At 41.8% G+C, this 26,801-nt stretch overlaps 3 protein-coding genes across 3 annotated transcripts in view; all 3 read right to left on the bottom strand.

The window, feature by feature from the left end:
- LOC310941833 (extracellular calcium-sensing receptor-like) overlaps positions 1-13,873 on the bottom strand; it is a gene marked incomplete at both ends in the record, with an annotated part of 58,320 nt that extends 44,447 nt beyond the window's left edge. Inside the window, 2 exons of the mRNA XM_083907081.1 lie at positions 10,479-10,615; positions 13,691-13,873. Coding sequence (XP_083763207.1) covers positions 10,479-10,615; positions 13,691-13,873 — 320 coding nt within the window. The remainder of the gene's footprint in view (positions 1-10,478; positions 10,616-13,690) is intronic.
- On the bottom strand, positions 3,968-10,195 carry LOC310941722 (extracellular calcium-sensing receptor-like; the record flags this gene model as incomplete). Its single annotated transcript, XM_083906934.1, has 8 exons — positions 3,968-4,875; positions 4,946-5,069; positions 7,342-7,569; positions 8,365-8,640; positions 8,716-8,922; positions 9,147-9,416; positions 9,680-9,766; positions 9,935-10,195. The coding sequence occupies 8 exons, from the start codon at positions 10,193-10,195 to the stop codon at positions 3,968-3,970; spliced, it is 2,361 nt and encodes a 786-aa protein (XP_083763060.1).
- A 191-nt stretch (positions 13,874-14,064) lies between the features above and the next one.
- LOC310941832 (vomeronasal type-2 receptor 1-like) lies at positions 14,065-26,067 on the bottom strand (the record flags this gene model as incomplete). The annotated part of the gene is made up of 11 exons (XM_083907080.1): positions 14,065-14,315; positions 15,279-15,445; positions 16,206-17,112; positions 17,185-17,308; positions 22,990-23,217; positions 23,577-23,852; positions 23,928-24,134; positions 24,461-24,730; positions 24,993-25,079; positions 25,254-25,548; positions 25,817-26,067. 11 exons carry the CDS (start codon positions 26,065-26,067, stop codon positions 14,065-14,067), a joined length of 3,063 nt encoding a protein of 1,020 aa, XP_083763206.1.
- Between the last annotated feature and the right edge of the window lie 734 nt (positions 26,068-26,801).

Below are 26,801 nucleotides of genomic sequence, written 5' to 3'. Positions count from 1 at the left end.
GGGCAGCATGGACTCCATAATCATCACCACTGATGATCAGACCTGCCCAAGTCCAACCAAAGTGTTTTAGAATCTGAATCATAGCATTCACCTATGTGGACACAGAACAGAGGGATTAGTGCACAGGCTGGAATCATCTTTACGAGAAATCCTGCTAAACAGGCGCATAAAAAAAACCTCATGTTTAAAAAAACTCACTGTCTTTAAGTGTTGTATATATGACGCCACACAACTCTGTAAATAATGTTACATGAGATGCACAACTTTTTTACAGATATATTTTCACCTGAAAAGCATCACTAGGGATAGTCCTAAAGAAAGATGGGAACTTTTGTCGATCACTCAGGCAGGAACATGTGGCAAAATAACTCACCTGCAAAAAAAACAGATTATATGTTGATGAAAACAACTTTCCCTGTATTGAATTCCTAAAACTTTGTTTTTTCTCTTTTGTATCTGCATTAAAAGCAAATTAAATATATGTTAAACAACAAGTGAGTTGAAAGATGTAAAAACTTACTAGAGGCACTCTGTATAAACCTATGACTGTGGATATGGCAATAGTACGAGTAGAGGAAGAATCTCCCACAATCCCTAGGACTGGAGGAGTTCCTACACAGTTGTCCTCTAATGTAACTTGCTCTTCTTGACCACTGACTAATGTCAATGCTGTACCAATTCCTATTTGGAGGCAGTTATCGTTCAGACTGTATCCCAGAGTCACATTCGGCAGCAGGTGTGAGTTTCTGTTGATCTCATCAATCGCAAAAGCCATGGTCTGAGCCTGTTTGAATCCTGTTACATCAAAACTGACATAAAAATATGACATGTTTACGACTTAAAATATATTTCACAGATACAGCAAATAATAACAGGATCAGCACACAAAATGTGACTTTACTGCATTCAAATGATTGGATAAATATTGCACATTAGTAAGAAAATCTTTAAAAAATATATCATGCTAAATTGTTTAATTTTTAACACCTTCTTCATCGTTTCCCTCTCAGACTCACCCATAGCAGATAGGCTGATGTGGCTCTGAGGTAAAAGACAGGTCAGGATAGGCAGCAAAGAAGTGGATTTGAAAAATTCCACCTAGGATGACATCTCCAGTTTTGTGCATTCCATTTAAAGGAAACTGACCCTGTGACTGACAAGAGGAGGAATAAAAAGAAGACACAGTGGAGGAAAAGCAGTAGGACAACACTAGAAAGAGATAGCTGGTATCTAAAAATACCCTCATGACTTCCACCTGGTTCATCCTTTTTCTGAGTTCAGTTCCATCACCACATCACCAATTTTATTGACTTATAAAAACTATTGTTTAGCCTTGTACACCGCCTACCAGGGCAGACAGAAACTTTTGGGGCAGGGCCTAAAATTCTACTTGTAAATGTAACCATGGGAACTTGCTGGAGGTGATACGAGGAAGTTTATCTTTACTCACAAGCGTACAAATCATTGCTCAAAAAAAGAGAAGGACATACAAAATATGCACAAGTATTCATGCGTGGAACGCTAGACTGACACGGACTCTTGTTTAAGTATGAAGAAATCCACAGTATGTGGATTTTGAAATGCAAAGCAGCTCTCCGTGGAAAAGCCCCAATTATGAGTCAGTCCTTTTTTCACCACACAATTTTATTCATCAAAATCGTTGCACTGTCACTAATTGGTGTGCGTGAAGAAATTACTACTTCTAATTCAAGTTTTGCAAGTCATTGCGAATTGCACCTAATCAGCTTGTGTTCACTAAACGTGAAATATTCAAAAACAAGGTCTGCAGAAATCTACACTTTTCTCCTCAACATATTACACACCCTGATGTAAGTTCTAGAAAGAAGACAGAGGTCTGTGATTAATTTAGTCATTACAGCCAATCAGAGATCAAGATGATGTGGTGTGGCTGAAACATGAACAGTAATACAACACAGTTCAATTAAAACTGGTTTTGTGCATCACATGTTACTTCTAACATGTGTTTTTACAAGCAAACAAAGTAGTTGGTGGCTCTTTCTGGTGAAATGTTGTCTTGTGTGACTCCTTATCCCTGGCATGCACCAGTGAGTTGCTGACTCTTAAAAGATATGCAGTGTGAACTCAGTTAGCTCAGTAAAATGTCAGTTTGGTGTGGTAAGAGCACTGTTGTGCATGAGAGGTGTCTTGCTGGTGACATGTATACAGTTTTCTGTTGTAAGGGGAGAATTGCTAAAGCATGAGGTACCAGTAGTGTTAATGGCTGATCCATCACTAAGGAATCATAGGCCTATACAGCAACAGGCCTCATCACCATGCTTTTGTAGTAGAACAGATGTTATAAAAGACATTCTTACATTCCATAGTTTTTGGTTTTGGACTGTCTGGGAGACCTTAAACCCATGAACTGGTCAGTTTTTCACAGGTTTGCACAACCCTCATCTGCTATTTTTGTCGAAATTATTTTGTCCTGAGTTGCCATTAGGTTACAGTGCACGAGTTCTTGCAAAGGAGCAGTAATATTTTTTGATTCCTGGGGAAGTAGGTATGATCCCCATGATTTATTAACTTTCATTATGTACCCTATTTTTCCTTTACTTTTCAACTGGTCGAGACAAATACTGCACATCTTTGAGACTGGTTATGTCAGAGATTTCATCCCATTAAAAGGGAGTTGTTTTTTATCTCTCAACTGATTCCTGCTGTTAGTTCAGTGTGTACACTGTTGGGTATTTCTTCTCTCTCTAAAATATTTAAATGTTTCTGCATTACTATGTAAAGAGTCTTAAGATAATTATGTTGTAATTTGGTGCTGTACAAATAAAACAAATATTTGATGTTAAGTATTGAAGAAGAGGTCCAGGAAAAGACATATTTTCAACGCCATCAACATTTCGTTCTTGTCATCAGCATCAGTCAAGTACTCATAATACAGTATTTCTGCTCACAACATCTATGTGAAGAACAAAATAATATCTTGCTGTTTAATATATACCACCCACTTAGCTAAAGTAACATAATAATGAATAATATACCCTTTATCTATCAGTGATGATAATGCTATGGCTGCGTGTGGTTCACAATTTTAAATCCAGTTTCATTGAGTTTCTGTGTATTGTGGTACATTGTTTAGCCTCAACAAGCCTTTAAATTGAGAAAGTGACCAATACTCTGTTGGCAGTGTGAAACCGTTTTTTTTAGTTCAAGTATATCAGGATATTAGGGTTACTGTTACTGTTGGGTACAGACCTAAAATGACAAGCACTAATAAATATATATCAAATAAAAATAAATAGTCAAGTAGTTATAACTCCTAAACTGGAATAAGTGCTTTGAGGATAAATTATAGAATATTTCATGTATTTTTGATAAGCCCATCTTTATTGCTTGTGTGATCTGTTAATTACAACTCACTTCAAAAATACAGAGGGTCAGACGGATAGACGAGATGTTCATGGTGTTACTTGTGGTGCCTCAATCCATGATGGCCTTCTTTGTGTTTCTGGTCTCAACAGGATGATATAACGTTTGGGTCCAGTGCAACCAAGAGGCCAATAGCAAATACCTCCACTGCATCTGCATATTTGCCTGGTGAGCTGATGTAAGCAGGGACAAAGGCCACGCACACTGCACAGAAGATCAACATGCTGAACGTGATGAGTTTGGCCTCATTGGCCTCATCTACCTCATTTAGGTAGAGTTAAGTGAACTTTGAATTATTAATGAAATGAAGACTGAAAAAAGTACATGAATAATGATTTAGTATTCTATCTGATGTTATGTATGTCCTGCTGAATGCACCCGTTGATGAGGAATGAATCTTCTTCTAATGCAAGTGTTAGAAATAATGTTGTTAAAGCACCATGTTTATTCATTACTTTAAGTCTAATAACTTCCAACTCCGTTCATATGGTGAATGCAAAAGAAAAAAAAATATGATTATTATTTCTTTTTAATCTATACATCTTTATTGTCTATATTGGCAATGTTACTTTGTCCCTCTACTCATAATGGCTTTCTTTGTGTTTCTCTCCGGTCTGAACAGGATTATGTAACATTTGGGTCCAAACAGCGCCACCAAGAGGCCAAAACTAGAGGCCAGGATGGCAAATACCTCCACTGCATCTGCATATTTGCCTGGTGAACTGATGTAAGCAGGGATAAAGGCCACCCACACTGCACAGAAGATCAACATGCTGAAAGTGATGAGTTTGGCCTCATTGAAACTGTCTGGAAGATTCCTTGCCAGAAAAGCTAACAAACAACTGAGGACAGCCAGTAAACCAATATAACCAAGTAAAACTGCAAAACCAAATGTGGACCCAACTACACACTCATAAACTATTTTGTCACTGTGATAGTGGGTGTTTTTATGAGGCATTGGTGAAGCAGATACAAGCCAGGCAGTGCAGATTGCTGCTTGAACAGAAGTCAGAACCAGAACTGTCCCTCTCTGCTGCACAGCACCAAACCACTTCAGACTGGACTCACCTCCTGGTTTGGAGGCCCTGAACACAGCCAGAACCACCATGGTTTTCACTAGGATACATGAGACACAAAGCACAAAGCTGATGCCAAATGCTGCATGTCTTAGTTGGCAAGTCCATAATTTGGGTCGTCCAATGAAGAGCAACGAACACAAGAAGCACAATTTGAGTGACACCAGGAGAAGAAAACTGAGTTCTGAATTGTTGGCACGAACTATAGGTGTTCTGTGATGATGGACGAAGATGCCGAGAACAACAACACAGATAAATGTGCCCAACAGTGAGATGGTTGTCAAGCAGATACCCAGAGGCTCATGGTAGGAGAGGAACTCTGTTTTCTTAGGAACACAGTGGTCACGCTGGGGGCTGGACGAAAAATCTTCTGGACAAATGGTGCACTCCATGGAGTCTGAGAAAAGAGGGAAAGTGATGAGTTTATACAACATATCTGAACGGTGGTGTTTTAAGGTTACACTCACTCGTCGTATTGCTGATCTTTCCCTCAGAACAAGGGACACAGTCAAAACAACATTCAGGTTCCCCCTTCCTTCTGGCCATGCGGGTACCTGGAGGACAGCTCTCACTGCACACTGACCGAGGAGGCTGTGTGGAGAAAAAATATCTGTAATTCTATCCTATGAGGGCCTCTCCATACTGTTTGCATGTACCTGCCCACAGTACCATTAATTAGCAGTTGTGACGTGACAACCTAGTGTTCAACACTTATGTACTTGATCTAATTTCAATCATCTAATTAATTAATTACATCATTACATTATTACATGAATTACATAATTACATTAAATAATTACATTAAATAATTACATTAAATAATTAATTACATCTTATTTCAGTAGCAGCAATTTCTTGCTAGAAGCATGCCCCATTTGTATATCCTTGTATTGTTTGGATGATGGGTTGTATGGCTGTTGGTCCCAACAAACCCCTTTGCGTTACTTCAAACAAGCAATTCATGGTTAATATCTTCTTTAGCCTGGCTAGCACCAGACCAATCTCATTTAGGTCAACTACGGAGTCCCTCAGGGTTCTGTGCTTGGACCTATTCTTTTTACCCTGTACATGCTGCCATTAGGCAACATTATCAGGAAACACAACATAGATTTTCATTGTTAAGCAGACGACACCCAGCTCTATGTATCTGTACGACCGGACGACCCAAACCCATCTATTAAACTCCAGGATTGTCTCATAGACATACAGACGTGGATGACTCGTAACTTTCTGATGCTTAACACAGAAAAAACTGAGGTCATGGTCCTCGGGCCAAAAGATATAAGAGCAGCACTTGGAGCTCTAAACCTAGGCAGTAACACTCCAGTCCCTTGCACTACAGTAAGGAACCTAGTAGTCCTGTTTGACCAGGATTTATCACTGGATGAACACATAAAGCATATATGTAGAACAGCCTTCTTCCACCTTCGCAACATCAAGACAATTAGAAATATTATATCAAGACAAGACTCTGAGAAACTTATCCACGCCTTTATAAACTCTAGCCTGGATTACTGTAACTCCTTACTGTCTGGATGTCCGAGTAAGTCCCTGAGAAGCCTTCAACTGGTCCAGAATGCAGCAGCACGGATACTGACTCGAACCAGACGACGTGATCATATAACTCCTGTCCTGGCTTCTCTTCACTGGCTCCCAGTGAAAAGTAGAATAGATTTTAAAATACTTCTACTTACATACAAGGCCCTGAATAATCAGGCACCTTCTTACATTGGTGACTTAATCACTTTATATCAACCAAATAGACCGCTGCGCTCTTTGAACTCAGGTCTACTGGTTATTCCTAAAATAACTAGAAGTAGAATCGGTGGTAGAACATTTAGCTACCAGGCTCCTCTCCTGTGGAACCAACTTCCGCTTTCAGTCAGACAGTCTGACTCGGTCTCTTCCTTTAAGGTGAGACTGAAAACCAACCTTTTTAACATAGCCTATAGTCGAAGCTAGATCAGGTATGTCCTGATTAGAATAGTCTATCTTATGCTGCCATAGGCTTAGACTGCTGGGGGAATTTCCCATCATGCACTTAGAATGAGCACACAGACTTTGCACGAGCCGCACTTTCTCTACCCCGTCCTCGATTTTTCATCCCTCACAACTTACCCGATGTACCCCCATGAGATGTAGCACATAAATCTACATATAGCACATCTCTAACTGATTTTAATCTCTTACAGTTCTGCTGACACCAGTGAACGACATGAGGTCAGGACAGGAAAGAAGACTCCGTCATCCCCAAGTCTCTGACCACAACAGTCTTCACTACAGGCTGTGATAAACCCAGTGATCCAGATGATCCTGGCATTTAAAGACTTTTTTCACTTTTTATTCTTGTCATTGTGTATTGTATGTTTTGGGGAACATCTACTGCACGTCTGTCCGTCCAGGGAGTGGATCCCTCACCTGTGGTTCTCCCTAAGGTTTCTACCCTTTTTCCCTTTTACAAGGGTTTTTTTTTTCCCTGGTAGTTTTTCCTTACCCTGGTCGAAGGTCTAAGGACAGAGGATGTTACCAACCCTGTGAAGTCCCGTGAGACAAACTATGTTTTGTAAACTGTGGGCTATATAAATAAAGATTGATTGATTGATTGATTGATTTGAGATTGAGTCATGGTGCTGGAAAACATGCAGTCACCTGCTTAATTCCAAGAGGTGTGACCAACAAAAATGCCTCTGTATACAATCCGACAGCCCTACAACCAATCAGACGAATTATGTACTGGATGACGTATGCAGTGACAGAAAATGTTTCAGTCAACTAGGTTGTTTTCTGTGATCGATGGCTGTATACTAATGACGTATGAAAATATGAAGTTAGCCCAGATTGGGGCAGAGTAGTAGGAAGTAACCTGTTTGGATTCAAAGTTCCAGAATATTTTGTCTTCATCCAGTGTGAGTTCTTCACCTTTGAAGGCTGACCTCTTAACCTCTCCCACTCTCTGAACATTAGTTCTTCCATCAGGGAGCCACACCCAGTTCATGATGTCATATATTGGTAAGGCATCACCATTCTCATCAAATGACACTTGATCACCAAATGATGTGGTGAAGCTGACCTTGTCCAGGTAATGGACAAGCTTTGGATATTGGAATTATACATAGTAGGAAAACCAGAAAGAACACTACAATTACTGCCCAGTGGTTGTTTGCATCATTTGACCAACAGTACAATACAATATGCCCATATTGACTTAAAACAAATGTAAGTTTGCATCAAAGTGAGTTTTTGTGCTAAAATTTAAACGATTCCCAAAAGATACCATACCAGAATAGGATAAACATATGGACTGACTGCCAACTTGAAAACAATGTCTCTGGCCACAGCCGTCGCCAGTGGTGAAGCATGAATATAAAACAGGACAGATGGAAATTACTTATGTGGTCTAAGTTAACTAAAAGTGGTACGTTTGTGCAGGCATGGTACAGTAATCATCGTTATACTGCTTTCATATATCTTGCTACTTTTGTGTTAGTATGTATTGCACCATGAGGGAGAGTGTTCATGCAATTGGGATTTCATAAGAATGTAGTGCCTGTCTTAATGCTGTGAGTGTCAAAGTAAAGTCACTTCCTATTTAAAACTAATTTCCTCTAGTTTGTCACATTATTATTATTTTCAATAAAACATTTCCTTTTCAGAATGTGCTCATATGGCCTTCCAAATCCACAGTTCTGTTCATACATAGATGAGGTATGTGTCACTCTAGTGATCCACACATCACATTTCATTCCAGCACAAACTGAAAGTGGAGATGTGGTCATGTTTAAATGTGATCATATACACTTAAGACTCTATATACACTTAATTAAGTTCAAAAAAACAAAGAATTGCGTAGGTGAAGTGAAGATTTGAGTGTAAACTGATGTCTCACCTGCCATGGCTCCAGTCTTTGTAAATGAGCACAGGTGTTGTTGCTGAAAGGTCCTCTCCCTGGCTCACACTGCAGCATGTCATCAAGAGCATACGCCAGAGCGTACACAGCCTTATACACATTATACTCTGACCTGAGGTCTGAAACATCCACCAATTCATTCTCCACATTGTCTATAACTTCCTGTCCAGTGCATAATTCTCCTCCAGCTTCCACCCAACCTATTGGAGGTGGTGCAAATCTACACTGAAATGTGTGTTCCCAAAATTGATTCACCTGGAAGATGATATATTTCTTAATTAATGACTGGAAATTATTAGAACAAAAAGCAAATCAGAGGAAAACTCTCACCATGCTGTTTCCATCTGTGTTGCTGTGATGTAGTTCAGGACGTATTTGTAACAGGAAGTCCCTGAGTCCTGGTATTTCTCCTCGACGGACAGAGATGCCCAATGTTCCACCCAGATACGGCATGAGGTGAGGAGTCTGGAGCACAGCAGCTGATGTCCAGGCTTCACTGGCAATCCACTGCAGGCCTGTTATATTCTGCCTCACCACCTGTACATTGCATTATAACAACTGCACAAATTCATATTTTTTCACCAGTAAATTTGAATGTAGATTTGACAGTTGATGTCATAAACAAACAACTATTGCAGGCCCTAAAAACTGCAGGCTCTAAAAGCATCCTTGCAGCAGCTTTAACAAATTACTGGTGTAACATAATTAATTAAATGTATTTTTAAAGGCTTAGAGGTTTTTGCAACATCATTAGGACTAACCTCTTCCATTAGTTGGATCATGTGGTTTTGAAGTGCAAACACAATCACCACTCGAGCTGTAGATTTCCTCACCGCATCCACTATTCTCCTTAGTTCAACAGGGTCGGCACCCTGAGGCAAAGTCTCTGTGTAAGCCAGACAACCTCCACCAGCTGGACCCAGATCAGAGTGAAAGGATCGGGCAGCGTGGACTCCATAATCATCATCACTGATCAGCAGACCTGTCCAAGTCCATCCAAAGTGTTTTAGAATCTGAATCATAGCATTCACCTGTGTGGACACAGAGCAGAGGGATTAGTTCACAGACTAGAATCATCTTTCACTAGAAATCCTGTTTAACAGGTTTATCAAAGACTCATGTTTAATCACTGTCTTTAAGAGTTGTATATCTGGCACCACACAACTCTGTAAATGAGACACATAACATGACCTGTGGTACACAAGATATTGTAGATTTCTCATTGAAATAAATTCAGAAGTGTTCTTATAGATGATTTATTGAATGCATTTCGATTTTGCAGATTGGTTCTCACCTGAAAAGCATCACTCGGAATCGTCCTGAAGAAAGATGGGAACTTTTGTCGATCACTCAGGCAGGAACATGTGGCAAAATAACTCACCTGCAAAAAATCAGATCTTATATGTATACTAAAAACACTAATAGTCTGCTTACACTTATACTTTTCTTGTTTGAATACTAAATGTTTTTAACTTAAATTAAATGTGCATTAAATTCACCAACAAATATTTTCTTCACAATGTTTGACTTGAGAGGCAGACACACTTACCAGAGACACTCTGTACAAACCTAACACTGTGGATATGGCAATAGAACGTGTGGAGGAAGAATCACCCACAATCCCTATGACTGGAGGAGTTCCGACACAGTTCTCCTCTAATGTAATTTGCTCTTCTTGACCACTGACTAAGGACAGTGCTGCACGAAATCCAATTCCTAGTTGGATGCAGTTATCATACAGACTGTATCCCAGAGTGACATTAGGCAGCAGGTTGGGGTTTCTGTTGATCTCATCAATAGCAAAGGCCATGGTCTGAGCCTGTCTCAATCCTATAATATCAAAACTAACATCATAACATAGTGTTTACTATTTATCATATATTATACAACACCTATGCAAAGCTACATATGTTGTATAACCACAGATATTATCAGAAATTAATTATGTAAACCATCAGCACCCAAACTTAAACTGTAATACTTCACAGGTCAGATATAATGTAATTATTTCATTGTATTAAGAAGATAATTACAAAAAATAACACTAATCATTATAATTTCTGGCAGGCTGTTTATTTCCCACTCAGACTCACCCATAGCAGGTCGGCTGCTCTGGCTCTGAGGTAAAAGACAGGTTAGGATCAACAGAGAAGAAATGGATTTGGAAAATCCCACCTAGAATCACATCTCCAGTTTTGTGCATCCCATTTAGATCAAACTGTCCCTGTAACTGACAAGAGGAATAAGGAGAGGAGGACACAGCAGAGGGAAAGCAGAAAAACATTAGCAAGAGAAGGCTGGTCTCTAGAAATACCCCCATGACTTTGCTCTGACTTTGCTCATCCCTTCACCACATCACCCATTTTATTGACTTGCAGTTGTTGTATCCAGCTCATCACCCAACAGGCACAATAAAGTCTGTGCTATACTTCCGCCCACATGCAGCATTGTGTGTGCAGACCCTGGTATACTTGCGCATCAGGGTCCTGCAGTATCCCATTTCACCATATGGTGGCAGTGCAAGTCTAGACAGATACATTCCTACCAAAGAAAAAGAAGAGGATAAATGCAGGGGTCCAAATAAGCGGAGAGCTTCATTATGCAACCATGGCAACGATAACAGTGATACATGATGAAGATGGCAATAGCGAAGAAAAGCTGCTTTATCTATTTATCTATTGGAAAAAGAGAAACACATGAGGATTAAAAGAAGATGGTGCATGCGACTACTCAACTTTGGCAGAGCCACGGAGGGAGAATTCCACACTTTGGTGCGAGCGATGCGAACCATTGATGAAATTTTTTTTTTTTTTTAAATTGCAAATATGCTGTTGAAAGTACAGTTATTGGTTCATCAAGCTACATGTGCGAACTGTCAATCAATAAATATATGTATATTTAGAAACTGGTCAGAATAAGCCAGTGAAGAACACAATATAACGCAGTCATGCCTTTATTGTGCTAAGTACAAGTCGTTATGAGCTCTGTGAGAATGCACCACAATTAAATAGTGTGAAGGTGGAAGCTACCTTTGAGTGCTCATCATTGTCGGCGTTCTCAATATTTGCATTTTCATGATTATTTAAAAATTATCTGAATCGAGCCATACATTTTGTAATAAGCACAGACCATTATGGTCTAGCCAGCATAAATGTCTGTATTAAGACTTCCGGTGACGCCATGTTCTGAGACGCACGCACGGAGTGTGGGCTCCCCTGTAAATCGGTGGTGTTTTGCTGTTTGTAGAATTATAAGACATTTTAATTGAAAGGGGGCTGAACCCAAATTACTGTAGACTAACATGAACACGGGTAGAGACAAACGGAACGCAGGGAGACCGCAAAAACCGCAAGAAGAAGCGAAAGGAAAAAAAAGGACGCCATCTTCCCCTAGCGAGGCGAGTGGAAAGGCGGGCGAAATGAACATGGAGCACATTCTCTGGGAGTTAAGAGAGTTGAAGAATTAAAATAAGGAGTCGTTTGCCGACACTAAGGCCTCGTTATCCAGACTGGAAGTGTCGGTCGCGGATTTGAATCAGAGGATGGAGAAATTAGAACAGAGAACCATGAGGTGGAGACGAGAGTCGGCGTGACAGAGGACACCGGCCAGCGTCATGAGAGGATGCTGCGGCACTTGTTGAAACGCGAGACGGCTCTGACGAATAATATTCGTTTTGTGTATTTGATGTATTGTCCTGTGTAGCAGTGTAGCTCACAACAATAGTATCTGTGCTCATACAGAGCAGTGTGTGGTTTCACTGACAGCTTAGACCAGGAGGGGGTTGTGCTATGTAAATGTGATGATTCTGTCTCTTGGCTCTCAGAAGGTGTAAATCTTTGAGGCTGAAATCCTCCCTAAAGCAGTTTGAGGAGTGCCTACATTGAAATGGCCATATCTTCTTCAAAAAATATCAGATTTACATGTGTTTGACATTGTTGGAAAGCTTAGAAATCACACTTTCGGAATCCTGTAAATAACTCCAAATGTCCCGAAGTAGATTTGTGAACGCTTTTGCAATGGTTGGACACATATGTATATCCTTACATCAACATCCAAATGTATGCTGACGACACAGTAATTTATGTACATGGTAGCAGCATGACACAGGTTGCTGATAAACTCACAAACTCCATGGCTCATGTAACATCATGGTTAAAGCAATGCTGTTTGCAGCTGAATGTGTCTAAAACAGTATGTACGTTTTTTACCAAGAAGTCCTAGTGTTGAGCCAGATATCTTTTTATCAGGGGAGAGGCTACAGGTTGTATCTGAATAGAAATACCTTGGTGTTTTGGTTGACTCTAAACAATCTTTCAAGGCTCAGGTGAAAAAGGTCTTTAACCGGGTCAAATTCAATCTCTCAAACTTCAGGTTCATTCGAGATTACTTGTATATAATGTATATGCATTCCATGTTTTTTTCTCATATCATTTACTGATTAACTATCTGGTCGCAGGCTTCGAGCGCTTCTTTAAAACCAATAGAATCTTTGTATAAACGAACAGTTAAAATCCTTGACAAGAAACCAGTACATGTTCATCATTGCCCAATATTAAGAGAATATAACATGTTGAGTTGGGACAATTTGATTAAATATGTAAATACTTGTCTTATGTACAAGATTACACATGGTTCCAACTCTCCTCCGCTCAGACAGGTGCAGCAAGAGGAGACTTATATGTAATCTTCCACTTAGGAAAAGTTAGAGCTGCACTTAGCAACTATTAGAGACCTGAATACCTACAGTTTATTCAGAGCTCATTTAAAGAGATGGTTAATTGGTGCTCAGCTCTGTCAGCACTAGCACTCGATTACACCTTCCTGTCCGTCTGTGCTAAACCTGTAGCCATCTTGCTGTTGTCTGTCTGCCTTCATGTGTTGGCATGCATGTCTTGTGGTCTTGCTTTTATTGTGTTTTCTGATTGCTGTTATGTTATTTTTGTCAAGTTGTTAACTGCTGTGCGTGTTTTGCATATTGCCTTGGCTTATTTTTAATATTCTGTTCTGTTTTTTGGGTGACTTTAATATCTGTCTAGGGACTACAGATGAAAAATAGCCTCTTGGCTAATTTTGGCACATTTACAGCAATGTTATTAATGTGCACTGTCCATGTTTTCAAATAAACTTATTATTAATATTGGAGTTTATTGAGGACTTTGGTTGTGGTGCCATAGAGAAGACTGTTGCAGTAGTCGAGCCTGGATGTAATGAAGCATGGATGAGTGTCTCAGCTGTGGTAGTTGACAGGTTGGGGTGGGCAATGTTTCGGAGGTGGAAAAAAGGTGTTTTTGGTAATATGGTTGACATGGGGGAGGAAGGAGAGAGTGGGGTCCAGGACAACTCCAAGCTTACGGACTTTGGTGGAGGGGTTGATGGTGGAGCCATCAATGATGAGGGAGAAGTTCTGCGTGGAGTGGGTGAGGGATTCAGGACCAATGATGAGGACTTCAGATTTATTGGAGTTGAGTTTGAGAAAGTCATTTTGCATCCAGGTTTAAATGTCAGTCAGAGAGGGTGGAGGCAGTGATGGTTTTGGAGGGGAGGTACAGTTGTGTGCCGTTGGCCTAACAGTGGCACCGGAGGTTATGGTGACAGAGGAAGTGGAAGCATGTACAGTATGAAGAGGAGTGGACCAAGTACAGAACCCTGGGGGACACCATGGATGAGAGGAGCAGTGGTTCATTGACAGTTGTTGATGGTGATAAGTTGATGTTTGTCTGAGAAATAGAAACTGAGCCAGGAGAGGGCGGTGCAAGTGATACCGAGGATAGATTGAAGACGGGAGATGAGAATGGAGTGGTTGATCGTGTAAAAGGCAGCACTGAGGTCGAGGAGGATGAGGATATTGAGGGAGCCAGTGTCAGAGGATAGCAGAAGGTCATTTGTCACTTTGAGGAGGGCAGTTTCTGTACTATGTTTGGAGCGGAAACCTGATTGAAAGAGATTGAACAGGTTATTGGAGTCTAGGCAAGTGATGAGTTCCACACGTTCCAGAATTTTAGACAGGGGAAAGGGAAAGGGAAAAGGTAGATTGGTGATGGGGCGGTAGTTGTTAAGAGAATCGGGATCAGGCCAGGTTTCTTTAGTACGGGGATGACTGATGCAATCTTTAGAGAAGAGGGGACATGGCCGGAGGAGAGAGAGGAGATAACAGAGGTTGTGATGAGGGTGGAGAGAGTGGGGAGACAGGCCTTTAGTGTGGTGGGGAGCGGGTCCAGTTTGCAGGTTGATGATTTTGTGATTGAAACTATGGAGGAAAGGTCTGAGGAGGTGATGGTAGCAAATGTGGAGAAATATTGACCAGTGGTTAGGGGGGGTTCAGGTTCGGGAGGTGGAGCGGGGTAGATGGTCAACTGGCTGTGGATTGTGCTGATTTTGTCATCGAAGAAGGAGAGGAAGTTATTGCATTTTTCAACTGAGAAGGAGTGTGAGATGGTGTCACTTGGCTTGAGGAGTGTGTTAATGGTGGTGAAGAGGGTCCTTGGATTGCTGCTGCCAAACTGGATGATTCTAGAGTAGTTGGAGGTGCCGGCGAGTTCAGGGTGTCTTTGTATAGCTGAAGATGTTGTTTGTACATTTCCTGGTGGACAGTAAGACTAATTTTCTTGTCAAGCCGTTCCAGTTGGTGTCGTTTGGATTTGAGATGGTGGAGTTCGTCTGAATACCATGGGGCAGAGTGGGTGAATGAGACCAGTTTAGACTGAACAGGTGCAAGCAGGTCAAGACAGGATGAGAGTGATGAGTTATAGCAGTTGACCAGGTTGTCAGTGGAGAAGATGGGTTGATGGACTAGAGGTTACAGAAAATGATGGTGCGTTTTTGCTTCTCGTGGGGAATGGGGAGTGTGAGTTTGAAAAGTAATAGCAAGATGGTTGAGATGTGAAGGTTGTTACTTGCCAGGTGACTGATGGTGATGCCAGTGGAACAAACCAGATCCAGGGTGTGGCCTTTGTTATGGGTTGAAAAATCGATGTGTTGGGTGATTTCAAGAAGTTTGGTTGCTGGTTTGCAGTCAGACGAGTCAACATGAATGTTGAAGTCACCCAGGATGAGAACAGAGCTGGGTAAGGAATGCAGTGAGATCATAGGGAAAGGCAGGGTCGGGCTTTGGGGGATGGTAAATGACCAGGGGCTTGGGACCAGATAGTTTAAAAGAAAGGGATTCAAATGTTGAAGGGGTTGGGATGGATGTTGCACTTGTTTTGATGTCATGACAATGAATGATGGCAATTGCACCTCCAGTTTGACCGTCCAGACAAGGTTTGTCAATATAGGAGTAACCATTGGGCGTGGCTTGATTAGGTGAAAACTAGTCCATGGGTTTTTGCCAAGTTCCTGTGACACAGAGGAAATCCAGTGCTGAGTCAGAAATAAATTCACTGAGGAGAAGTTTTTTTGTTAAGGGAATGTGTGTTTCAGTTGAGATGGGTTGCTGTTGGTGATGGGTTGAGGAGCTCTGGGTAGAAGAGTGAGAGACAGTGCGCACGTTGTGATTGTTATGATGATGATATCGTGCTGTTGGAGGGTGTCGATTGGTCCACAGAGTCGGAGTCCTTTAATGCTTCTTTAATGGTGAAGAGTGTAGTTGCAGGAGTTCGGAGATGGAATACCGGTGTTTTAGCACCATGCTGTTGTTGGTCCTGCTGACACTGCTAGTTTTGACATCGAATAAAAAAATTAAAAGAAAGGAAAAGGTTAGAAAAAGGCACACTGAAAGTATTTTTTCTATACATCTTTATTGCCTCTATTGTGATCTAGGACAACAACTCAATACTAAATACAGAGGGCAGACAGAGAGACAGCAGTGTTACCAATGTTACATTGTAGTGCCTCGGCCCATGATGGCTTTCTTTGTGTTTCTCTCTGGTCTCAACAGGATTATATAACATTTGGGTCCAAACAGTGCCACCAAGAGGCCAAAACTGGAGGCCAGGATGGCAAATACCTCCACTGCATCTGCATATTTGCCTGGTGAGCTGATGTAAGAAGGGACAAATGCCACCCACACTGCACAGAAGATCAACATGCTGAAAGTGATGAGTTTGGCCTCATTGAAACTGTCTGGAAGATTCCTTGCCAGAAAAGCTAACAAACAACTGAGGACAGCCAGTAAACCAATGTAACCAAGTAAAACTGCAAAACCAACTGTGGACCCAACTGCACACTCATAAACTATCTTGTCACTGTGATACTGAGTGTTTTTATGAGGCACTGGTGAAGCAGAGACAAGCCAGGCAGTGCAGATTGCTGCTTGAATAGAGGTCAGAACCAGAACTGTCCCTCTCTGCTGCACAGCACCAAACCACTTCAGACTGGACTCTCCTCCTGGTTTGGAGGCCCTGAACACAGCCAGAACCACCATGGTTTTCACCAGAATACACGAGACACAAAGCACAAAGCTGATGCCAAATGCTGCATGTCTTAGTTGGCAAGTCCATAATCTGGGTCGTCCAATGAAGAGCAACGAGCAGAGGAAACAGAATTTGAGCGACACCAAGAGAAGAAAACTGAGTTCTGAATTGTTGGCACGAACTATAGGTGTGCTGTGATGATGGATGAAGATGCACAGAACAACAACACATATAAATGTGCCCAACAGTGAGATAGTTGTCAAGCAGATACCCAGAGGCTCATGGTAGGAGAGGAACTCTGTTTTCTTAGGAACACAGTGGTCAAGTTGGGGGCTGGACCAGAAATCTTCTGGACAACTGGTGCACTCCATGGAGTCTGAGAAAAGAGGAAAAGTCATGAGATACAAGTTCATACAATATCTCTGAACTGTGGTGTTAAAACACTCACCAGTCATATTGCTGATCTTTCCCTCAGAACAAGGGACACAGTCAAAACAACACTCAGGTTCCCCCTTCTTTCTGACCATGCGGGTACCCGGAGGACAGCTCTCACTGCACACTGACCGAGGAGGCTGTGTGGAGAAATATTAATATCTGCTATTCTATCCTATGAGGGCCTCTCCATACCTTTCCATATTAGTTGTCCACAGAGTGTCGCTAAATCATATGTTTGCATGTACCTGCATACAGTACCATTAATTATAAAATCAGAGGTTGTGTACAGTTGTGACACTTATGTAGTTGAGCTCACATCTAATTCTAATTTGAGACAGACCTACAACCAATCAGATTAATGATCAGGATGATGTATGCAGAGTGAAATAAATTGTGTCAATAAACTAGCTTGTAGATTTCTGTGAAACAACTTTCGCTCGAGGGAGCCATGTAGAGCAAGTATGTCAAAAGACAGCTGTTCTTTAATCGTAGTTGCTTTTCTTTTGTCAGTATGGTAAGCATGCAATTAACATGTTGAAATAAAAAAAGCATGTTGGTAATTGCATCCTTTTTTCTGAGATTCTATAAACCTAAACAGCTTCCTTGCCATATGTGTCTGCAGAGGGAAACCAGGCAGAACATTATTGGTTGTGGCTTAATGCCATTAAGGACCTCAATATCTCAGTCAGGGAGAACCTGGGTCTTCAAACAAAGCGGCTTGGTGCTGCACCCCTAAAACTTGGGCTAAGAAATTTAGTTATTATTCAAAAAATTTTGTTTGTCTTTGACAAGGTTAAATAACATACAAAACATACTCTGTAGTTTTTGGTTTAAAATGTATATATATATATTTTTTTTTTTATGAATATGAACACCCCCCACCTAACAAATGGTGGACATACACCAATTAATTTAAAGAAAAAAGAGAAATTGAGCAGGTAAGAGACTAGTGACAGTCCATAATGACCTAAAGTAGCAGGTAATATAAACCAGCTATATGTATGTTGCATAAAATTACTTTAATTTATTATTATTTTTTATTTCAAACCCGCAATGGAGAATACAGCTTATCTTGTGAAAGGAATTTGTGTTATAAACAAATATTGTGTTTGTAATAGAATAAGCATAATAATGATGAAGATATTTAAAATGGCACACCTCTGTGTGCCTTTTGATTAGGGCTGAACCATAAATCGATTTTTTTTACTGGTTAGTTGAACCAATGTTAAAATGTGATGACTTTTTGGCATTTTTGCATGCGTCATCGCAACATCCTGTTTCAGTCGTGTTGTTTGCGTCCCACTCCCACCAACACCCTCTACAAACTTGCTGGTATTGCCCCCCCAGAAATCAGGAGGCATACACCAACTAAAACTAAAAAAAGAGCAAACAAGTCTTGGACTCAAGACACCCACTACATCCTCACGTGCCAGTTCCTTGACTGCCAGCCCATGTGCCAGCACAGAATGATAGAATGGACCAATGGAGGGAATTCGATAGGAGACTACCCCAAGCAACATAGAACAAGCCGAAAAACATCTCTCCTCACTGTGAAAGGCTTTGGAGAAAGATCATGCCGAACGAGCCCCACTCCTGGGCAACAGCACTGGTACTTGCCTATGTTGGGTGCATTACGTCCACAAAAGCCAGGTCACATTAGCATTGGTTTTGTCTCTCAACAATGCGCTTCTAAGTGGACCAGAATTGAGCACTTTGTTAGTCTTTCTGAGGATCCTGAAATCACCTGTTGCCATCACAGAAATTTCCTCCGGTTTCTTTGGTACAAGGAATGCGACATTATAGAGATATAGAGGAAGGTGCATGTGTTTGGAAACAGCCCTTTGCCAGGCTGCTCGTCTCATGGCAGCAGGCAAAGGGCTGTGTGGTTCTGATGCCACACAGTTTGTTGAGAGACACTTTTATGTAGATGATGGTCTCATCTCAGTTGCCACAGTAGTAGTAGACTTCACACAAACCAGAGAGCTGTGAGTGGAATCCAGAATCCTTTGGCTACACAAGATAGCTTCAAACAGTAGTCAAGTGATGGAAGCCTTCCTTGCAGGGGAACATGCAAAAGATCTGAAAGATCTGGACCTTGGAGCTGATCCTCTCCCCCTTCAAAGGAGCCTAGGACTCTTGTGGAACCTACTGTCAGGTGTCCTGTGGAAAGAAGCCATTCACACGCAGAGAAGTGTTCTCAAGAGTCAACAGCCTGTATGACCCCTTAGGCTTTGTAGCACCTAAAGTAATGCAAGGGAAAGCCCTTGTCAGAGAACTCTCATCTGAACAGAGGGAATGGGATTACTCTATTCACACAGAAAATGAAGCACAGTGGAACTCATGGAGAGAATCTCTCAAAGACCTGCATATTCAAAGGTGCCCACGTGGGCAATGACAGTGTGACCTGGAGAGGCATGATTGGGAGGAAGCTGGACAGACTTGGCAGACCCAAGCGCGTTGTGAGGGTCTGCTGGGAACGCCTGGCAGAATCACATGTCAGGGAGGTCTTCAACTCCCACCTCCGAGATATTGAGTCAGAGTGGACAATGTTCTCCACTTCCATTGTGGATGTGGCTGTTCGAAGTTACGGCCGCAAGGTCTCCAGTGCCTGTCACGGCGGAAATCCCCAAACCCGGTGGTGGACACCGGAAGTAAGGGATGCTGTCAAGCTGAAGAAGGAGTCCTATCGAGCCTGGTTGGTTCGAGGGACTCCTGAGGCAGCTGATGGGTACCGACAGGCCAAGCCGATGGAAGCTCAAGCAGTCGCAGAAGCAAAAACTCAGGTCTGGGAAAAGTTCGGGGAGGCCATGGAGGAGGACTACCGGTCGGCCTCGAAGAAATTCTGGCAAACCATCCGGCGCCTCAGGAGGCGGAAGCAGTACTTCGCCATCACTGTTTACAGTGGAGGTGGGGAGCTGTTGACCTCGACTGGGGACATTGTCGGGCGGTGGAAGGAATACTTCGAGGATCTCCTCAATCCCACTGACACGTCTTCCCTAGAGGAAGCAGAGGCTGGGGACTCAGAGATTGACTCATGCATTCCCAAGCCGAAGTCACTGAGGTAGTTAGGAAGCTGCCCAGTGGCAAGGCACTGGGAGTGGATGAGATCCGACCTGAGTACCTAAAGTCTCTGGATGCTGTAGGGCTGTCCTGGTTGACACGTCTCTGCAGCATTGCGTGGCAGTTGGGGACAGTGCCTCTGGACTGGCAGACTGGGGTGGTGGTCCCTCTTTTTAAAAAGGAACTCCTCAGCCTCCTCGGCCGTGCGGTCCCTGTACGACCGGCAGTAAGTCAGACTTGTTCCCAGTGCATGTTGGACTCCAGCAGGGCTGCCCTTTGTCACCGGTTCTTTTCATTATTTTTATGGACAGAATTTCTAGGCGCAGCCAGGGGTCGGAGGGGGTCCGGTTCAGGAGCAGCTGGATTTCATCTCTGCTCTTTGCAGATGATGTGGTCTTAATGGCTCCTTCGAACCAGGAACTCCAGAATGCGCTGGGACGTTTTGCAACCGAGTGCAAAGCAGCTGGGATGAGAATCAGCACCTCTAAGTCTGAGGCCATGGTTCTCGACCGGAAAAAGGTGGCTTGTCCCCTCCGGGTCAGTTGAGAGATCCTGCCTCAGGTGGAGGAGTTTAAGTATCTTGGGGTCTTGTTCACGAGTGAGGGAAGGATGGAGCGTGAGATTGGCAGGCGGATCGGGGCAGCGGCTGCAGTAATGCGGTATTGGTCTGTTGTGGTGTAGAAGAGGCTGAGCCGAATGGTCACCTATGTCACCTATGGTCATGAACTTTGGGTTATGACCGAAAGAACAAGATCCCGGATACAGCAGATGAAATGAGTTCTCCGCAGGGTGGCATAGCGCTCCCTTAGAGATAGGGTGAGGAGCTCTGTCTCCCGGGAGGAGCTCTGAGTAGAGCCGCTGCTCCTCCACATCGAAAGGAGCCAGCTGAGGTGGCTTGGGCATCTGTATCGGATGCCCCCCGGATGCCTCGCTCGGGAGGTGTTCTGGGCATGTCCCACCGGTAGGAGACCCAGAGGAAGACCCAGGACACGTTGGAGTGACACCTGGGAACGCCTTGGGGTCCCCCAGGAAGAGCTGGAGGAAGTGTCCTGCGAGAGGGAGGTCTGGGCATCCCTTCTCAGACTGCTGCCTCCATGACCCCGGCCCCGGATAAGCGGTAGAAGATGGATGGATAATCGGGAGATACAAGCGGAGAGTGTGCTAAAGTCTCACCCTCGAGTGCGGAACGGAATTGGCTATGCGCAATGCGCGATTCATCTGTAGCGTGGACACAGAGTACTCAGGTTGTCTGTCTCTACTCTGAATATAGGCTGGGACTGCGGAGGTTTCCGTGCTTTGGGAGGTGATCCCGGCAACACACGCTGCTTGTTGAACACGGTAACTGCAGAGTGATACGTGCTTTCACGGCAGTCTCCAAACACCACAAAAAGTCTGCAGATTCGTTGGTAGAGTTGAAACGATTAATCGATTAATCGATTACTAAATTGATCGCCAACTATTTTGATAAACGATTAATCGGTTTGAAGCTTTTTCCATGATTAAAACAAGATTTCTGATTGTTTCAGCTTCTTAAATGTGAATATTTTCTTAGTCTTTGCTCCACATAACAAAGAAATCATTAAAACTGAATCATTTTGATTTGTGGGCAAAACAAGACATTCCAGAACATCGTCATTTCCAGGTTTGACAAACACTGATCAATGTTTTTTTTTTACATTTTCTGTCATTTTCTGGACAGACCGATTCATCGATTAATCGAGAAAATAATCGACAGATTAATCGATTACGAAAATAATCGTTAGTTGCAGCTCTACATGTTGGTAACACTGCTCTGTCAGAGATGTGCGCGACTCGCAAGCTGTGACAGTGATCGGCGAGGCACGTGACAGATGACGGAGGCGAAGCACGCGACAGAAGACAGACAGGTTGCTCGGCGAATTATTTTATTCGGTCCAAATGTTTTAATTTGTCTTACTTTTATCATAATAATATGAGAATTAAATGATGATGAGTTTCAAAACCTTTAGCGTGCCATATGCTTATAAGAAGCAATTTAAGATTACAAAAGAAAAGTGTAAAGTGTAAAAATGCAAGAAAGGTAAGTATAGCTTAAACAAGTGTATTCAAATGCAATTAGCAGAATGTGTACAAATATTCTGTTAGTTTATAGAAATAGCAACAAAGTGAGAATCAGAGAGAGTGCTATTATTGCTGTTCTTACTTTTAATCTTTTAATCACTGGGAATTGAGGGTAAAAAAAAAGATTTCTCCGGTGACATGGGATACAGTGTCATTACTAGTTCATGTTGCTTTTTCCCACTATGCTTCAGCCATGGAAATTATTTGTCTGTGAGTAGCTGCCTGTATTTTGTTAAACGTTCTAAGAAAACGTGTCACTACTAAGAGTGCAGTAACAGCTAAGCTAGTTTTATTGATTCACCTGCAGGTTGTAGCTGCACATAGAATGCTTCTTTGCACTGACAATATTGTATGTTTTGTATGCTAATTTGCTCATTTGTGTTATCTTTGTAATTTTGCAGTATTACAAATCAACCCAAAAGTCATGTGTACGACAGTTACCCCAGTAAAAGCAAGACAAGTCAAGCCTTGTGCATTTATTGGAGGACTTCAATATTAGCTGGCTGTCTAGCACTGCATTTCACGTGCTACAAGGGCAGTACATGATGAATGAGCATTTTGTGCCTATGATAGACAGTGATTGTAGTGACCCTCTGCAGATTTACCAGGATAAAATGTGAATTTAGCCCAGAGTGGTGTAAAACAAGTAGGAAGTAACCTGTTTGGACTCAATGTTCCAGAAGATTTTGTCTTCATCCAGGGTGAGTTCTTCACCTTTAAAGGGAGACCTCGTAACCTCTCCCACTCTCTGAACATTAGTTCTTCCATTAGGGAGCCACACCCAGTTCATAATGTCATATATTGGTATGGCATCACCATTCTCATCAAATGACACTTGATCACCAAACGATGTGGTGAAGTTGACCTTGTCCAGGTAATAGACAAGCTTTGGATATTGGAATTATACATAGAAGGAAAACCAGAAAGAAAACTACAATTACTGCCCAGTGGTTGTTTGCTTCAGTTGACCAACAGTTTTCTCATACAATATGCCCACATTGACTTAAAATTAATGTAAGTTTGAGTAAAAGTGAGTTTTTGTGCCAAAATTGAAAAGACTCCCCAAAGATAGCATACAATAATAGGATAGACATATGGACTGACTTCTAAATTGAAAACAATCTCTCTGGTCACACCTGTGGCCAGTGTTGAAGCATGAAAATAAAACAAAGAGGACAGTGGGAAGTGACTTCTATTTCACTTAATTCAGTTCAAAGAAACAAAGAATGTAAACTTATATCTCACCTGCCATGGCTCCAGTCTTTGTAAATGAGCACAGGTGTTGTTGCTGAAAGGTCCTCTCCCTGGATCACACTGCAGCATGTCATCAAGAGCATATGCCAGAGCGTACACAGCCTTATACACATTATACTCTGACCTGAGGTCTGAAACATCCACCAATTCATTCTCCACATTCTCTATAATTTCCTGTCCAGTGCATAATTCTCCTCCAGCTTCCACCCAACCTGCTGGTGGTGGTGCAAATCTACACTGAAATGCGTGTTCCCAAAACTGATTCACCTAAAAGACAATATATTTCCTTATTAATGCCACAATATTAATGTCAATGATACCAAATCAGAGGGAAAATCTCACCACACTATTCTCATCTATGTTGTTGTGATGTAGGTCAGGACGTGTTTGTGACAGGAAGTCCCTGAGTCCTGGTATTTCTCCTCGACGGATGGAGATGCCCAGTGTTCCACCCAGGTACGGCATGAGGTGAGGAGTCTGGAGCACAGCAGCTGATGTCCAGGCTTCACTGGCAATCCACTGCAAGCCTGTCACGTTCTGTCTCACCACCTGTGCATTGCATTATGACAACTATATAAATTCATACTTTCACACCAGTACCAGTTGATGTAATAAACAAACATGTTTAACACACTATTACAGAGTTTGTAACTCTAAAACCCTCCTTGTAGCAACTTGAGTTGAGTTGAGTAACTCATCCATTTTCTACCGCTTTACCCTCCACATGACATGGACAGTTTGCCAGTCCATCGCAGGGCCACGGACATGAGCTCAACCCCAGGTCTTCTTGCTGCAAAGGAAAGAGTGCTAACCACTCTAATGTAGTTTGAAGGTTGGATGAAATGTTTTTGCACCGTAATTCTTTTAGGACTGACCTCTTCCATTAGTTGAATCATGTGGTTTTGATGTGCAAACACAATCACCACTCGAGCTGTAGATTTCCTCATCACATCCACTATTCTCCTTAGTTCAGCAGGGTCATCACCCCAGGACAAAATCTCTGTGTAAGCCAGACAACCTCCACCAGCTGGACCCAGATCAGAGTGAAACGATCGGGCAGCATGGACTCCATAATCATCATCACTGATGAGCAGACCTGCCCAAGTCCAACCAAAGTGTTTTAGAATGTGAATCATAGCATTCACCTATGTGGACACAGAGCAGAGAGATTAGTGCACAGGCTTGAATCATCTTTCACTTGAAATCCCGGAAGCATGTTCATCAGACTCATTTTTAATCACTGTCTTTAAGTGTTGTATATCTGGCACCACACAACTCTGTTAATGAGAAACATAACATGACTTGTGATACACATAAGATATTGTACATTTCTCACTGAAATAAATTTATAAGTGTTCTTATAGATTATTTATCGAATGCATTTTGCTTTTGCAGATTGAATCTCACCTGAAAAGCATCACTCGGAATTGTCCTAAAGAAAGATGGGAACTTTTGTCGGTCACTTAGGCAGGAACATGTGGCAAAATAACTCACCTGCAATAAATCAGATCTTGTATCCTAAAAACACTCATAGCCTGCTGATTCATATAACTTTCTAATTTGAATACTAAATGTTTTTTTTTTGTTTTTTTCTTTTAACTTTAACTATAATTAAAATGTGCATTTAAATTCAACAAAACACTTGACTTGAGAGGCAGATACACTTACCAGAGGCACTCTGTACAAATCTAAGACTGTAGATATGGCAATAGAACGTCTAGAGGAAGAATCACCCACAATCCCTAGGACTGGAGGAGTTCCTACACAGTTCTCCTCTAATGTAACTTGCTCTTCTTGACCACTGGCTAAGGACAGTGCTGCACGAAATCCAATTCCTAGTTGGATGCAGTTATCATATAGACTGTATCCCAGAGTCACATTCGGCAGCAGATTGGAGTTTCTGTTGATCTCATCAATAGCAAAGGCCATGGTCTGAGCCTGTCTCAATCCTATAATATCAAAACTAACATCATAACATAATGGTTATGATTGCGTCTACATCATACAGCTTCTGTGCAAAGCTACACATGTTCCACAACTACAAATACTGAAATGAATGATGTAAGCCATCAGCAGCCACACTTATACTGTAATAATTCACACAGTTCAGATACTGTATCATGCAATTATTTCACTGTAACGAAGAATGAAAAAAAACAACAACAACAAAAACCAAACATAATAATTGGCTAAATATCCAGCAGCCTCTTTGTTTCCCCCCTCAGACTCACCCATAGCAGGTCGGCTGCTCTGGCTCTGAGGTAAAAGACAGGTCAGGATCAACAGAGAAGAAATGAATTTGGAAAAGTCCACCTAGAATCACATCTCCAGTTTTATGCATACCATTTAAATGAAACTGTCCCTGTAACTGACAAGAGGGGGAATAAAAAGAGGTGGACACAGCAGAGGAAATACAGAAGCACAATAGTAACAAGAGGAAGCTGCTGTCTAAAAATACCCTCATGACTTTGCCCTGGTTCATCACTGCATTACACATTTTATTCACAATCTTGCTCACTACTTATTAAGGCAACATAAGAAGCTGTTGGGGCAGGGCCTAAAATTGTATTTGCAAATGTGTGTGTGTGTGTGTGTGTGTGTGTGTGTGTGTTTGTTACCTCTTATGACCTTCTCTGTTTACCTTGGATTAAAAGGTCTGGAAAAAATTACCCCAGGTAATACTTATGCATTGTGAATAAAGGCTCCATTTTACTCACATTTTTTTCATGTTTATGTTTGCACAAAGACAAAATGTGTCTTGAAATTATGTCTAATAAGATGAAATAAATAACAATCAAAGGAGTTATCAACAACTGACCACTGACTGGTGAAAGTTCTATGCACATTTAGGTTCTTTGTGTGGAATGGTTTAAACAGTGTGTTTTTCCCTGGGCCCTCAGGTGGAATTGTGGAAAAGAGTGACCAGGACATAACAGTAACAGGAAGATACATCACCTGACCCGGAAGTATCTCCCCATTTGGTAACCATTTCTTTTAAAGTCCCCTAATTACCGGGTATTTACCTGGTACATTCATGGTAACACAAATATGTTACCAGGTAATTACCAATGGTAATAAGAAAGTAAATACAATGAAACTGTGGCCAAAATACTGGGCATTTACCTGGTAACTATATGGCAAATTATAGTATGTTATTGGGTAATTGCTGCTGGTAATAAGAAGGTAAGTACAATGAAACTATGGCCAAAATGTTGG

Source organism: Microchirus variegatus (assembly GCF_963457635.1).
Source record: "Microchirus variegatus genome assembly, chromosome: 20".
Taxonomy (NCBI): domain Eukaryota; kingdom Metazoa; phylum Chordata; class Actinopteri; order Pleuronectiformes; family Soleidae; genus Microchirus; species Microchirus variegatus.
Note: the sequence above shows the minus strand (reverse complement) of the source record. Positions and strands in the feature narration are given on the sequence as shown.